General features: G+C 53.6%; 1 protein-coding gene across 2 annotated transcripts in view; it reads right to left on the bottom strand.

Annotated features, from left to right (window-relative positions):
• Positions 1-828: 828 nt before the first annotated feature.
• Positions 829-16489, bottom strand: part of KCNJ10 (potassium inwardly rectifying channel subfamily J member 10) — a 36705-nt gene continuing 21044 nt past the window's right edge. The window contains exons 2-3 of one of the 2 annotated variants that reach the window (XR_005745026.1): positions 2041-4174; positions 829-1484 (exon numbers count right to left, since the gene is read on the bottom strand). Coding sequence is in view for 1 of the 2 variants with exons in the window: in XM_040334539.1 (XP_040190473.1) it covers positions 3038-4174 (1137 nt within the window). In the remaining variant the exon portion in view is untranslated. Of the gene's footprint in view, positions 4175-16489 lie in introns of both variants that reach the window. The other variant, XM_040334539.1, reaches the window with a different exon arrangement.

A 16489-nucleotide genomic window follows, 5' to 3' on the forward strand; every position in this document is an offset into this window, starting at 1 on the left:
CGGTATGGGGCTGTGTGTCTTGTCCTGATGGAGGGGTCCAGTATGGGGCTGTGTGTCTGATTGGTCCTGATGGAGGGGTCCGGTATGGGGCTGTGTGTCCGATTGGTTCTATCGGGAGGAGCCAGTAATTTGCCGATCATTGGTAACCTGATGTGGGTGCCAGAGGGGTTGGATGATCTGCAGGGTGGGGAAAAAGTCCTTGTGTGTTGTGGGGAAGGGGGAAGGGTTCGCTGATTTTGGGGGTGGGGGGTTGTCGTGTTTTTTTTTTTTTTTTTTTTCTTCATTTGTTTTGTTTTTTTTAACGTGTTTTTCTATCATTTTTAAATCCAAATTTTGGGAATAAATCTCCTGAATGAAAGAAATCTGTCCTGTGTTCTTGTATGGGAAAGGGTGGGGAGGGGGGTGGCGGCGTCTAATGTTTGGAGAAGGTGGGGGCTATATCTTATGGTCTGGGGGGGGGGGGGGGGGTCATGCCTGTAATGGGTGGAGGAGGTGAGGGCGTTACATTGGTTGGGAGGTCGGCCTGAGCACAGCAGTTGGTGCGATGAGAAGTCTACCCAGTTCCACCATCACTATTCTGTCTGCCAATCACCAGGCTGGAGTTTGGTCGGCGTAACTTCGGCATCCACATGACTTGCAGAAAATCTGGACTGAGCGGGTCCGAGCTGCAGGGTACGGCGCCATGTCTGTGCAGCCTTCACCAAAGGTACAGAGGGAGGTCATGTGACCGGGCGGGAAGGCTCATCCATTCTACGGACATTACATTGTTTTACTCTCATATAACCAATCTGTACCAAGTGTTCACTGATAATATTCACCCTCAGAAAATGCATATCAAACTCTTTATTAATTTGTTTAATTTCTACCAAAGTCTATTAGATTGGAAACATTCTGTCCCTTCCATGGGATGTCCCTGCCTTGCAGTGCACTATACATTGACTTGGTCCCTTTCTTGTGAAGTCCCCTGCGGTAGACTACAGTGGTTTTGTCCCTCATGGGATGTCCCCTTACAGTAGACTATACATCCACTTTGTCCCTTTTCTTGTGATGTCCCCTTACAGTAGACTCTGCATTGGCTTTGTTCCCTCGTAGGATGTCCCCAGAGACTCTACATTGAATTGGTCCCTTTCTTATGATTTCCCCTGCAGTAGACTCTACATTGGCTCTGTCCCTCATGGGATGACCCTTACAGTAGACTATATAATCGGCTCTGTCCCTCATGGGATGACTCTTATATCAGCTTTGTCCCTTGCGGTGGACTATACATTGACTTGGTCCCTTTCTTGTGATTCCCCCTGCAGTAGACTCTACAGTGGCTTTGTCCCTCATGGGATGTCCCCTTACAGTAGACTATACATCCGCTTTATCCCTTTTCTTGTGATGTCCCCTTACAGTAGACTGCACTGGCTTTCTTCCCTCATAGGATATCCCCAGAGACTCCACATTGACCTGGTCCCTTTCTTGTGATGTCCCATGTGGTAGACCTTACATCTTTGTCGCTCCATAGGATGTCCCCTGCAGTAGACTATATATTGACTTTGTCCCTCATGGGATGTCCCCTTGCAGTAGACTATGCACCGGCTTTATCCCTTACAGTAGATTCTGCATTGGCTTTGTTCCCTCGTAGGATGTCCCCAGAGACTCTACATTGAATTGGTCCCTTTCTTGTGATGTCCCCTGTGGTAGACCATACATCTTTGTCCCTCCATGGGATGACCCTTGCAGTAGACTATATAATCAGCTTTGTCCCTCATGGGATGTCCCTTTACAGTACACTATACATTGACCTGGTCCCTTTCTTGTGATGTCCCCTGCAGTATACCATACATCTTTGTCCCTCCCAGAGGATGTCCCCTGCAGTAGACTCTACAGTGACTTTGTCCCTCATGGGATGTCCCCTTATGGTAGACTATACATCTGCTTTATCCCTTTTCTTGTGCTGTTCCCTTACAGTAGACTCTGCATTGGCTTTGTTCCCTCATAGGATGTCCCCAGAGACTCCACATTGGTTCCTTTCTTGTGATGTCCCATGTGGTAGACCATACATTTTATTATCCCTCCATAGGATACCCCTTGCAGTAGACTATACATTGGCTTTGTCCCTCATGGCATGACTCTTACAGTAGACTATACATCCGCTTTGTCCCTTTTCTTGTGCTGTTCCCTTACAGTAGACTATGCATCGGCTTTATCCCTTACAGTAGACTCTGCATTGACTTTGTTCCCTCATAGGATGTCCCCAGAGACTCTACATTGACTTGGTCCCTTTCTTGTGATGTCCCCTGCGGTAGACCATACATCTTTGTCCCTCCATAGGATGTCCCTTGCAGTAGACTATACATTAGCTCTGTCCCCAGACAGTAGACTACATTGACATTGTCACATACATTCATGCATAAGGTGCTGGGTTAGTATTCGAGAAGTTAATCACTTATTCTCTAACGTTTTAGACTTTTCATGTCTCTCTATAGCAGCAATTCACTCGTCGTCCTCCCTCCCGTCTCGGATTCAGTCAGTTCCCCCGATGATGCCTGGTTCAGATTTCTGCTTACTACTTGAAGGCACTGATCATCTTGTAGAACAGAAGTGGTGCTGTGCAAACAGGAACAAAAAAAAGTGTTCTGGCCATAAACTTTCAAGAAATGGCCCCATGTATTAGGATGGCTGCCCCCACCCCACCATGTGGTCCATTGACATGGCAGATGAGGCAGAATTCAGAGAGAAGGGTGTCTCTAGATTCATTGATTGGATGGATGTACATAAACACTCCTCTAGGAGAAGGTCCTGAGGGGGATCTTCTGAAACGGATCTCATTGCCGAACATTCCACCTCTCGCACCTCCAGAATAGCTTACAATTCGGCTGCTAAACAAATTCACACAAATCGCCAATTCTCCAGATGAAAGTGTCCTGGAGGAAACATTCAGCTGGTGGGTTTTCTACATTCCCCTAGAAGTTAGGATATAAGGCATCAGTGTATAGTGTGCCTGGCTGGGTTGAGCCGGCTTCTACTATAGAATGGTGTCTAGGACTAGAGATCATACGTTGCTGATCCTGACACTCAATGGGCTTCCTTCTTTCTCGGACTTATCCCTGAATGATTCTTCAAGTTTCAGCTTTTCGGGGTCTCCATAGCGAACAGCCTCGTGAAAGCAGCATGGCGGAGACACTTTGAGGACTTGATCAAATAAAGTAAAGTCTGCTACATACTTTCCACTGGAAGACAAAGAAATGATTGGGGTGAACTCGTAACCCCATAAAATCTCCTCGGGAAGGTAGGATGTTCTGACCTGACAGGTTGCACTGGTGGACTCCACTGTCCCACTAAGAATGACCACCAGTTCAAAGTCCCCTTCACCCGAACGAATGGCCACATCTCTGAGAGGACTTGCCTCATCGACCACATGATAGAAAGTGAGTGGCAGGATTAGAAAGGGACTGTCAGACGAGGTGTCCACCTGGAAGTCCACATTGATCTGATTTAGGTGTATGTTCTCGCCCTCTTTCGTGGCCTGGGTGTGAAGGAGTTTTCCAGTCACTTGGCATCCAATGAGTAGACTTTTGCGCATGTTGGCCACTCGAATCATGAGGCAGAGCTTGCCTTCGTTTTGGGCCACCACGGCATTCTGGCTGAATTTGATAGTCTCCGCTCTTTTTTTTGGGCGAGCAATTTTTGCCAAAAAAGTTCCAGTGATAAAAATTTCCAGGATTGTGGTCAAAACCAGCTGACTGATGAGCAGAATGATGGCCAGAGGACATTCTTCGCTGATGTACCGGAAGCCATAGCCAATGGTGGTCTGTGATTCCAGCGAGAAGAGGAACGCTCCAGTTAAAGTGTGGACCTGCATGACGCAGGGGGTGTGGTTAGCCGGTGCGTTGAATTCCAGGAGATCACCGTGGACTAAGGCCACCAAATACCAGATCACCCCAAAAATAAACCAAGTTCCAGCAAATGTGGCAGAGAATAGAAGCAGCTTGTATCGCCATTGCATGTCAATGAATGTCGTCCATAGGTCCTTGAGGTAGAGGAAACTCTTATCAGTGATGTGGTCCATACGCACGTTACTCCGCCCATCCTTGGTCATCACACGCCTCCGCCTCAGGCTGGAAGCAATAAGGGGCCGGCTATCTGTCTGGGTGGTTTGGCTGTAATAGACCTTCACCGGAGACGTCATCTGTGGAGAGCAGAAGAGAGAAAATGTTAGTTTAGCCACAATGGTGGCTTCCTTGCAGCAGAGGGCAGTAACCATAGCAACCGGAACTTCTGACTATAAAATGAGGGGAATGCAGTGACCATAGCAACCGGAACTTCTCACTATAAAATGAGGGGAATGCAGTGACCATAGCAACCGGAACTTCTGACTATAAAATGAGGGGAATGCAGTGACCATAGCAACCGGAACTTCTGACTATAAAATGAGGGGAATGCAGTGACCATAGAAACCGGAACTTCTGACTATAAAATGAGGGGAATGCAGTGACCATTTCCCCTGACCTGCAGGCATGACGACCGACTGATGGCTGAAAAACGTTTGTGTAGACTGTGACTCTGGGCCAGATCTATGAATGCTCAAGCCATTGGCTAACCCTCGTCTTTTTACCGATGAAACTCTTGCCCCGTATACACGATCGGAAATTCCGACAAGAAAACCTGTTGATTTTTTCTGACGGAATGTTGGCTCAAACTTGTCGTGCATACACACGGTCACACAAATCTTGTCAGAATTTCCAATTGTGTGTACACGGCATTGGTGTGCGACATAACTATAGCACAGCCTGCCCAGTTTTTCATGTATGGAAAAGAACAAAGATCTTCTCTTTTTTTTTTTTTTTGATGGGTTATAACTGGAGATATAAAGCCGTAATTGTCAATGGTCCACCATCACAACCGCCAATGAAAATGCTGACACCAGTAATGTCGTGCTGCTAGAGTCAATCCAGGGATTCCACAAGACTTCAGTCAGCAGTCAGACTGTTGGCTGAGGGATCCATTAAGACTGATCAGAGGGAGGGGGGAGTATGGCAGATATGCCAGGTGTGGCCTTTATCTCAGGAACCAGGCTCACCAAAACATTTCATCCTCTCCTTTGAAGGACCAGCTTTGGGTGTCCACCTCCCTGAATCTGGTCACCTAAGCTGGCTCCATTGGATGAGGATCTCGCCTGTGGGGATGGCTTTAGTTTGGTTACAGTTCATTGTCTGCAGTATGGAAGACTAACCATGTCTAGGTGCTAACTGGTTGGCATAAAGCAGGGGTCTCAAACTGATGGCCCTTCAACTGTTGTTTAAACTACAAGTCCCCATGAGGCATTGCAAGGCTGACAGTTACAAGCATGACTCCCACAGGCAGAGACATGATGGGACTTGTAGTTTTGCAACAGATGGAGGGCCACCAGTTTGAGACCCCTGGTATAAAGCCTTCTAAGCAAGGTACTGATTTATGGTCCTTCAGATTTGTGGGGGCAGACTGTGGCCAATGGGAGCAGGAAATGTCCCAGCATCAGGGGGACAACTCACCATGCTCAGTGGTGGTAGTCGGATTATAGTACCTGTGGGCAGTTGTAGGAGAAATGGTGCCCCATTGTTTGTGTTAGTGGGATAAATGGTGCCCCATTGTTGGTGGGAGAAATGGTGCCATATCATTGATGTTGGTGAAAGGAATTGTAACTCAAGGGCTGGATTAAGACAAGAAAAGGGCCACATCTGGGCAGTTTGAAGACCACTGGTATAAAGCAGAATGGGGATCTGAAGTCAGGGACTCATCGGTTGGTGTCATTAAGCCAAAGATCATGAAGTGTTGTCATGACCTTCACAGGCCAGTCTACTAATCATGATCTACACTGTTAAATACTGTATATGGTCTGTGGATCTTCCTCACTAATTGGTGATTCTGCCCCTCCCGCAATAGTGAGAATTCCTATAGTAGGTTGCCTTTACCCCTCCCACAATGGTGAGATTTCCTGTGGTAGGTTGCCTCTGCCCCTCCCACAATGGGGAGATTTCCTGCGGTAGGTTACCTCTGCCCCTCCCACAATGGTGAGATTTCCTGCGGTAGGTTGCCTCTGCCCCTCCCACAATGGTGAGATTTCCTGCGGTAGGTTGCCTCTGCCCCTCCCACAATGGTGAGATTTCCTGCGGTAGGTTGCCTCTGCCCCTCCCACAATGGTGAGATTTCCTGCGGTAGGTTGCCTCTGCCCCTCCCACAATGGTGAGATTTCCTGCGGTAGGTTGCCTCTGCCCCTCCCACAATGGTGAGATTTCCTGCGGTAGGTTGCCTCTGCCCCTCCCACAATGGTGAGATTTCCTGCGGTAGGTTGCCTCTGCCCCTCCCACAATGGTGAGATTTCCTGCGGTAGGTTGCCTCTGCCGCTCCCACAATGGTGAGATTTCCTGCGGTAGGTTGCCTCTGCCCCTCCCACAATGGTGAGATTTCCTGCGGTAGGTTGCCTCTACCCCTCCCACAATGGTGAGATTTCCTGCGGTAGGTTGCCTCTGCCCCTCCCACAATGGTGAGATTTCCTCCCGTAGGCGGTTTTCGGATGGAGATTGTAAAGTGGTATAAAGTCTCATACACTAAATTGTGGGTGGCATTGTCTTTTGACAAAGTGCGGTGTGTGGTGATTTGAGTGTCTATTGGAGCAGAGGTGTGAGGGGATTGGCGGAGAGAGAGAAGTCTGAGGACGCCATTGTATATGTGTCAGAAGGTGGCGATTGTTGATGAGGCGCCAGATATTGTCCTCGTCTCCAGAGGGAAAAGAGAGGAGATTTATGGTGGAGTACAATGGCGGCTCAGCGGAGATCCCTCTGGAGATGACATTTCATTCCAAAACAATTCACTCTCATCTGTCCAATCCATGTGACCCTGTGTGTGGGGGCAGACCGAGGGGGGTGTGAATTGAGGGGACCCCTCTGAGAGATGGGGGTTTGTATTGGGGGTGATGAGGGATCGGAGTAATGGATCGGTTTGGGGGTGAGGGGGTTTTGATGTGTGGTGGGCTTCAGGGGTCAGGATGGAGCGGGTGATGGGCTCCAGGGAGATGAATGGCTGACAGGGAGTGATTTATGTGGCCTTTTGTGTGTCGGGGGCCCCACATCAGCTCAGGAATATGGAAACCGAGCAACCAGCTGCTGGATTATAGAATGGAGATGGGGGGGGGGGGTTGTACATCGGCCTAACACACAGCCTGATGTGGTCACACGACCCCCAGTGCTCCCTTTTCATGGTGGAAATCTCTGAGGATGGACACGGTTCCTACATGGTCAGATTGCAGATTTGGAGTTTTGCCGCCATGCTGTCCCGTATTTCCACATACACGACTATGGCAAAGTCTTAGGCAGGTGTGATGCCGGAAATAAAGTCTTCCAGACTTCCAAGTGTAAGCGTTATTTTTATCAATAAAGAAAATGAAGATGGTTCCTAATAACATTGGCTGGATGTTGGGGGTGGTTGTCCTGCAGAATAAATGTGGGGCCGATCGTACGCCTCCCTGATATGTGTGACAGGAGTGACTGGCTAGATTTCTCAGCATTGAGGACGCCATTAATCGGGTAACATTGAGGAGCGTAGACGAAGTGATGAGCCAAATAAACTTAATGCAACAGATAAAAGACACATCCCGGCTTCCTTCCCTCCCACATCAAAAGATGTCTAGCAGTGCCATCAGCACAGAACTGGAGGAAACCAGTAGGGCCCAGGTACCCCCATCTACTATCCAGAGACGTCTGAGGGAAACCAGTGGGACCCAGGTACCCCCCCCCCCCCCATCTACTGTCCAGAGAAGTCTGAGGGAAACCAGTGGGACCTAGGTACCCCCATCTACTGTCCGGAGGAGTCTGGTGGGACCAAGGTACTTTCATCTACTGTCCAGAGAAGTCTGGGGAAACCAGTGGGACCCGAGGAAACCAATGGAACTCAGGGAAACCAGTGGTACCTAGGTACCCCCATCTACTGTCCAGAGAAGTCTGGGGAAACCAGTGGGATCCAGTTACCCCCATCTTCTGTTCGGAGAAGTCTGGGAAAACCAGTGGGACTCGGGTACCCTCATCTACTGTCAGGAGGAACCAGTGGGACCTAGGTACCCCCATCTACTGTCCAGAGAAGTCTGGGGAAACCAGTGGGACCCAGGTACATCCATCTACTGTCCAGAGATGTCTGGGGGAAATCAGTGGGACCCAGGTACCCCCCCATCTACTGTCCGGAGTAGTCTGGGGAAACCAGTGGGACCCGAGGAAACCAATGGGACTCGGGGAAACCAGTGGGACCCGGGGAAACCAGTGGGACCCAGGTACCCCCATCTACTGTCCAGAGAAGTCTGAGGGAAACCAGTGGGACCCAGGTACCCCCCCCCCCCATCTACTGTCCAGAGGAGTCTGGTGGGACCAAGGTACTTTCATCTACTGTCCAGAGAAATCTGGGGAAACCAGTGGGACCCGAGGAAACCAATGGGACTCTGGGAAACCAGAGGTACCTAGGTACCCCCATCTACTGTCCAGAGGAGTCTGGGGAAACAAGTGGGATCCAGTTACCCCCATCTTCTGTTCGGAGAAGTCTGGGAAAAGCAGTGGAACTCGGGTACCCTCATCTACTATCAGGAGGAACCAGTGGGACCCAGGTACCCCCATCTACTGTCCAGAGAAGTCTGGGGAAACCAGTGGGACCCGAGGAAACCAATGGGACTCGGGGAAACCAGTGGTACCTAGGTACCCCCATCTACTGTCCAGAGAAGTCTGGGGAAACCAGTGGGACCCAGGTACCCCCCCATCTACTGTCCGGAGGAGTCTGTTGGGACCAAGGTACTTTCATCTATTGTCCGGAGAAGTCTGGGGGAAACCAGTGGGACCCAGGTACATCCATCTACTGTCCGGAGAAGTCTGGTGGGACCAAGGTACTCTACTGTCCAGTGACATCTGGTAGAAAGCAGTGGGACCTAAGTACCTCTATCTACTGTCCTAAGGAAACCAGTGGGACCCAGGTACCCCCATCTACTGTCCGGAGAAGATGTGATCAGGATCAATGGTGTCCTCAATGCTGAGAAATCCAGGCAGATTTGTCATGCCATACCATCAGGGAGGCTTGCGATTGGCTGGATGTTTGGGGTGGTTCCCCTGTTGAAGTATAAACTAGGGGCCAATGTCATTAGGATCCATCTTTCGTGTAAAGAGGGGATCCTGGAAGTGATGGTTTGGCCCTGTTCTTTGTTCTCCAAGATGTACAGAGAACAACCTACCTGCAGAGTTCCTTCACACACCGTGCAAGTCTACCTAGAAGAAGGGGGGAGGGGGGACCCCAAATATTGATTTATTTACCTTCTAATTTTTTTTCATTGATAAAAATATATTAACCTTTTGATGTCTGGAAGACTTCTTAATTTCCAGCATCACACCTGCCTATGACTTTAGTACAGTACTGTATAATCGGCCAATAGGAGATGACCTTCTGTGGTATAAATAGACACGGATGGGAATGAAGGTGTCAGTTGGATCATTTTGGGGTTCCCCATGGATGGGGATGAAGGTGTCGGTTGGATCATGTCGGGGTCCCCCATAGATGGGGATGAAGGTGTCGGTTTGATCATGTCGGGGTCCCCCATGGATGGGGATGAAGGTGTCGGTTGGATCATGTTGGGGTCCCCCATGGATGGGGATGAAGGTGTCGGTTGGATCATGTCAGGGTCCCCCATGGATGCAGATGAAGGTGTCGGTTGGATCATGTCGGGGTCCCCCATGGATGGGGGTGAAGGTGTCGGTTGGATCATTTCTGGGTCCCCCATGGATGGGGGTGAAGGTGTCAGTTGGATCATTTCTGGGTCCCCCATGGATGGGGATGAAGGTGACGGTTGGATCATGTCGGGGTCCCCCATGGATGGGGGTGAAGGTGTCGGTTGGATCATTTCTGGGTCCCCCATGGATGGGGGTGAAGGTGTCGGGGTCCCCCATGGATGGGGGTGAAGGTGTCGGTTGGGGCCCCACATGGATGGGGGTGAAGGTGTCGGGGTCCCCCATGGATGGGGGTGAAGGTGTCCCCCATGGATGGGGGTGAAGGTGTCCCCCATGGATGGGGGTGAAGGTGTCCCCCATGGATGGGGGTGAAGGTGTCCCCCATGGATGGGGGTGAAGGTGTCCCCCATGGATGGGGGTGAAGGTGTTGGGGTCCCCCATGGATGGGGGTGAAGGTGTCTGGGTCCCCCATGGATGGGGGTGAAGGTGTCTGGGTCCCCTATGGATGGGGGTGAAGGTGTCTGGGTCCCCTATGGATGGGGGTGAAGGTGTCGGGGTCCCCCATGGATGGGGGTGAAGGTGTCGGGGTCCCCTATGGATAGGGGTGAAGGTGTCGGGGTCCCCCATGGATGGGGGTGAAGGTGTCGGGGTCCCCCATGGATGGGGGTGAAGGTGTCTGGGTCCCCCATGGATGGGGGTGAAGGTGTTGGGGTCCCCCATGGATGGGGGTGAAGGTGTCTGGGTCCCCCATGGATGGGGGTGAAGGTGTCTGGGTCCCCCATGGATGGGGGTGAAGGTGTCTGGGTCCCCCATGGATGGGGGTGAAGGTGTCGGGGGTCTCCCATGGATGGGGGTGAAGGTGTCGGGGTCCCCCATGGATGGGGGTGAAGGTGTCAGTCCCCCATGGATGGGGGTGAAGGTGTCGGGGGTCTCCCATGGATGGGGGTGAAGGTGTCTGGGTCCCCCATGGATGGGGGTGAAGGTGTCGGTCCCCTATGGATAGGGGTGAAGGTGTCGGGGTCCCCCATGGATGGGGGTGAAGGTGTCGGGGGTCTCCCATGGATGAGGGTGAAGGTGTCGGGGTCCCCCATGGATGGGGGTGAAGGTGTCGGGGTCCCCCATGGATTGGGGTGAAGGTGTTGGTTGGGGCCCCCATGGATGGGGGTGAAGGTGTCGGGGTCCCCCATGGATGGGGGTGAAGGTGTCGGGGTCCCCCATGGATAGGGGTGAAGGTGTCGGGGTCCCCCATGGATGGGGGTGAAGGTGTCGGGGGTCTCCCATGGATGGGGGTGAAGGTCTCGGGGTCCCCCATGGATGGGGGTGAAGGTGTCGGGGTCCCCCATGGATGGGGGTGAAGGTGTCGGGGTCCCCCATGGATGGGGGTGAAGGTGTCGGGGGTCTCCCATGGATGGGGGTGAAGGTCTCGGTCCCCCATGGATGGGGGTGAAGGTCTCGGGGTCCCCCATGGATGGGGGTGAAGGTGTCGGGGGTCTCCCATGGATGGGGGTGAAGGTGTTGGGGTCCCCCATGGATGGGGGTGAAGGTGTCGGGGGTCTCCCATGGATGGGGGTGAAGGTGTTGGGGTCCCCCATGGATGGGGGTGAAGGTGTTGGGGTCCCCCATGGATGGGGGTGAAGGTGTTGGGGTCCCCCATGGATGGGGGTGAAGTTGTCTGTCCCCCATGGATGGGGGTGAAGGTGTCGGGTCTCCCATGGATGGGGGTAAAGGTGTCGGTCCCCTATGGATAGGGGTGAAGGTGTTGGGGCCCCCCATGGATGGGGGTGAAGGTGTCGGGGGTCTCCCATGGATGAGGGTGAAGGTGTCGGGGTCCCCCATGGATGGGGGTGAAGGTGTCGGGGTCCCCCATGGATGGGGGTGAAGGTGTTGGTTGGGGCCCCCATGGATGGGGGTGAAGGTGTCGGGGGTCTCCCATGGATGGGGGTGAAGGTGTCGGGGGTCTCCCATGGATGGGGGTGAAGGTGTCGGGGTCCCCCATGGATGGGGGTGAAGGTGTCGGTCCCCTATGGATAGGGGTGAAGGTGTCGGGGTCCCCCATGGATGGGGGTGAAGGTGTCGGGGTCCCCCATGGATGGGGGTGAAGGTGTCGGTTGGGTCCCCCATGGATGGGGGGTGAAGGTGTCCCCCATGGATGGGGGTGAAGGTGTCGGTTGGGGCCCCCCCATGGATGGGGGTGAAGGTGTTCCCCATGGATGGGGATGAAGGTGTCGGGGTCCCCCATGGATGGGGATGAAGGTGTCGGGGTCCCCCATGGGTGAAGGTGTCGCGGGTCCCCCATGGATAGGGGTGAAGGTGTCGGGGTCCCCCATGGATGGGGGTGAAGGTGTCAGGGGTCCCCCATGGATGGGGGTGAAGGTGTCGGGGTCCCCCATGGATGGGGGTGAAGGTGTCGGGGGTCCCCCATGGGTGAAGGTGTCGCGGGTCCCCCATGGATAGGGGTGAAGGTGTCGGGGTCCCCCATGGATGGGGGTGAAGGTGTCGGGGGTCTCCCATGGATGGGGGTGAAGGTGTCGGGGCCCCCCATGGATGGGGGTGAAGGTGTCGGGGTCCCCCATGGATGGGGGGTGAAGGTGTCCCCCATGGATGGGGGGTGAAGGTGTCCCCCATGGATGGGGGTGAAGGTGTCGGGGTCCCCCATGGATGGGGGTGAAGGTGTCGGGGGCCCCCATGGATGGGGGTGAAGGTGTCGGGGTCCCCCATGGATGGGGGTGAAGGTGTCCCCCATGGATGGGGGTGAAGGTGTCCCCCATGGATGGGGGTGAAGGTGTTGCTTGGGGCCCCCATGGATGGGGGTGAAGGTCTCGGGGTCCCCCATGGATAGGGGTGAAGGTGTCGGGGTCCCCCATGGATGGGGGTGAAGGTGTCGGGGTCCCCCATGGATGGGGGTGAAGGTGTCGGGGGTCCCCCATGGGTGAAGGTGTCGCGGGTCCCCCATGGATAGGGGTGAAGGTGTCGGGGTCCCCCATGGATGGGGGTGAAGGTGTCGGGGGTCTCCCATGGATGGGGGTGAAGGTGTCGGGGCCCCCCATGGATGGGGGTGAAGGTGTCGGGGCCCCCCATGGATGGGGGGTGAAGGTGTCCCCCATGGATGGGGGTGAAGGTGTCGGGGTCCCCCATGGATGGGGGTGAAGGTGTCGGGGTCCCCCCATGGATGGGGGTGAAGGTGTTGGGGGCCCCCATGGATGGGGGTGAAGGTGTCGGTTGGGGGCCCCCATGGATGGGGGGTGAAGGTGTCGGGGTCCCCCATGGATGGGGGTGAAGGTGTCCCCCATGGATGGGGGTGAAGGTGTCCCCCATGGATGGGGGTGAAGGTGTTGCTTGGGGCCCCCATGGATGGGGGTGAAGGTCTCGGGGTCCCCCATGGATGGGGGTGAAGGTGTCGGGGGCCCCCATGGATGGGGGTGAAGGTGTCGGTTGGGGTTCCCCCATGGATGGGGGTGAAGATGTTCCCCATGGATGGGGGTGAAGGTCTCGGGGTTCCCCATGGATGGGGGTGAAGGTGTCGGTTGGGGTTCCCCCATGGATGGGGGTGAAGATGTTCCCCATGGATGGGGGTGAAGGTGTCGGTTGGGGCCCCCCATGGATGGGGGTGAAGGTGTTGCTTGGGGCCCCCATGGATGGGGGTGAAGGTGTTGGATTTTTCGCAGTGTTATGTAAACTGATCTCTTCCCCTCCCCCTTACTCATCTCCGGGGGGGGGGGGGAGAATGGCATCCGCAATGTTCTGCCAGCAGCGCTGCACCTGGATTGGCCGGCGGAGGAGGAAGGGGCGCAGAGCGGACACTGGCACCATTGTACATCGGCTCTGAATGGCCCCGGCGCTGACAAAGACGCTTTGACAATGGAGCTCATTAGGATGCAGAGAGCGGGACGCGCACCAATTCCCTCGTCTTCTGTCCCACTTATATCGCACACAGAGGCCGGGGCCACGCTCACCGCCAATCCCCGCCCATTAACCCCTTCATGACGTGTGAGCCAATGAGAAGCCGACATCTGATTGGCTGCTTAGAGCAGCACTGACGGGCCGGGGCAAATCGGAGGCATTAAATGAGACGGATAATGGGGGAGGGGAGATATTTCCTGACTTCCTGTCCTGCCAGATATACTGTATTTAATATTTAGGGGGCCCCTCCCCCACCCAACCCGCTTATCCGGGGAGGACAAATATGATTGGACAACATTTTCTGACTTCCCCCTCCCCCGAGGTTCCCCCCCCCCCATTTCGTGTCTGTTGGTGACGCACACCCGTGTAGTGGAGCGCGGTAACCCGTAGCAACGAGTCTCTCTGATTGGCTGCTATGGGTTACATCTCTTCACATGACGTCACCTGTTCTCAGGGTAGGGTGACCGCTGTGCCCTGATTGGCTGCCGCACTTCCTGCCGCTTACATAAAGGTCGCAGTGTCAGTTGGTTTGTCTTTTGTGACTTTACATAAACAGTTTGTGAATCTGGTTCCTGCAGCTGTGTGTTCCGCCGTCTGGACGCGGCGAGCGAGAGGAGAATGGCGCCATTGTTCTGCTTCCGCCGCTGTCAGTGTATCGTCTGCAGGATGTGCCGCCAAATTTCCCCACCGGGGGCACCGATCTGACAGATTCCTGGCCACCAATCAGCCGCCACCGTTCACAGAAACTGAGAGCTGATTGGAGGCCAATTCACCCCACCGTGATATTCTCCCCACCACGATATTCACCCACCGCCGTATATACCCACCGTGATATTCACCCACCGCCGTATATACCCACCGTGATATTCACCCACCGCCATATATACCCACCGTGATATTCACCCACCGCCGTATATACCCACCGTGATATTCACCCACCGCCATATATACCCACCGTGATATTCACCCACCGCCGTATATACCCACCGTGATATTCACCCACCGCCATATATACCCACCGTGATATTCACCCACCGCCGTATATACCCACCAATATATTCACCCACCGCCGTATATACCCACCGTGATGTATACCCACCGTGATATTCACCCACCGCCGTATATACCCACCGTGATATTCACCCACCGCCATATATACCCACTGTGATATTCACCCACCGCCATTTATACCCACCATGATATTCACCCATCAATATATTCGCCCACCGTCATAGCCACCATGATATTCACCCACCGCCATATATATACCCACCGTGATATTCACCCCACCATGATTTTCACCCACCGCTGTATATACCCACCAATATATTCACCCATCAATATATTCGCCCACCGTCATATATACCCACCGTGATATTCACCCCACCATGATTTTCACCCACCGCTGTATATACCCACAAATATATTCACCCACCGCCAATATATTCACCCATCAATATATTCGCCCACCGTCATATATACCCACCATGATATTCACACACTGTGATATTGACCCACCGCCATATTCACCCACCGCCATATATACCCACCATGATATTCACACACTGATATTCGCCCACCATCATTCACCCACCGCTGTATATACCCACCATATCCACCCACCGATGTATATACCCACCAATATATTCACCCACCGCTGTATATACCCACCAATATATTCACACACTGTGATATTGGCCCACCGTGATTCACCCACTGCCATATTCACCTACCATGATATTCACCCACCGCCATATTCACCCACCGTGATTCTCACCTGCAGTGACTGTGACAGACCCGGCTAGGACAGGGGATTTTGAAGGGGACTGCAGGGTGGCCTCCTGCCTACTGACTATGGACCCGGGCTTTTAGGGGAACACTGCTCTTTGGGAGGGGTGTGATCCTGGGGGACCCTTGGAGTGATCTTGTTTTAGGATTCAAGACCATGTCTCCCCAAAACAGAGACTCCTCTGGGAACTGGGGGACCCCGACACATATTTGGGGTCTCTATGCCCAAACCAGCAATGACTTCTTCCCACTGTGAGACTCAGAGTAGATGTAATATGTTCAGCCCAAAGCATCCTGATTCTGGGGTCTCCTGTTACAGTAAAATCTGTTTATTGGGGTGTTATGTTTTTTTTTGTCTCATTGTGCACCTCCTAGGTGTGCATTCCCATTGGTAATTTAGTCACCTATTGTTTTCGTCTGTCTAATCATCTCTTGGAAATGTGATTATTATGGTGACCACTGTACCTGGTTGTGGTGTCTCCTGTACCTGGTTGTGGTGTCTCCTGTACCTGGTTGTGGTGACCCTTGTACCTGGTTGTGGTGACCCTTGTACCTGGTTGTGGTGACCCCTGTACCTGGTTGTGGTGTCCCCCTGTACCTGGTTGTGGTGTCCCCCTGTACCTGGTTGTGGTGTCTCATGTACCTGATTGTGGTGACCCCTGTACCTGGTTGTGGTGTCCCCCTGTACCTGGTTGTGGTGTCCCCCTGTACCTGGTTGTGGTGTCCCCCTGTACCTGGTTGTGGTGTCCCCCTGTACCTGGTTGTGGTGTCCCCCTGTACCTGGTTGTGGTGTCCCCCTGTACCTGATTATGGTGACCCCTGTACCTGGTTGTGGTGTCCCCCTGTACCTGGTTGTGGTGTCTCATGTACCTGGTTGTGGTGTCTCATGTACCTGGTTGTGGTGTCCCCCTGTACCTGGTTGTGGTGTCTCCTGGACCTGGTTGTGGTGTCCCCCTGGACCTGGTTGTGGTGTCCCCCTGGACCTGGTTGTGGTGTCCCCCTGTACCTGGTTGTGGTGTCCCCCTGTACCTGGTTGTGGTGTCTCCCTGTACCTGGTTGTGGTGTCCCCCTATACCTGGTTGTGG

This window comes from Rana temporaria (assembly GCF_905171775.1).
Source record: "Rana temporaria chromosome 13 unlocalized genomic scaffold, aRanTem1.1 scaffold_545_arrow_ctg1, whole genome shotgun sequence".
Classification (NCBI taxonomy): domain Eukaryota; kingdom Metazoa; phylum Chordata; class Amphibia; order Anura; family Ranidae; genus Rana; species Rana temporaria.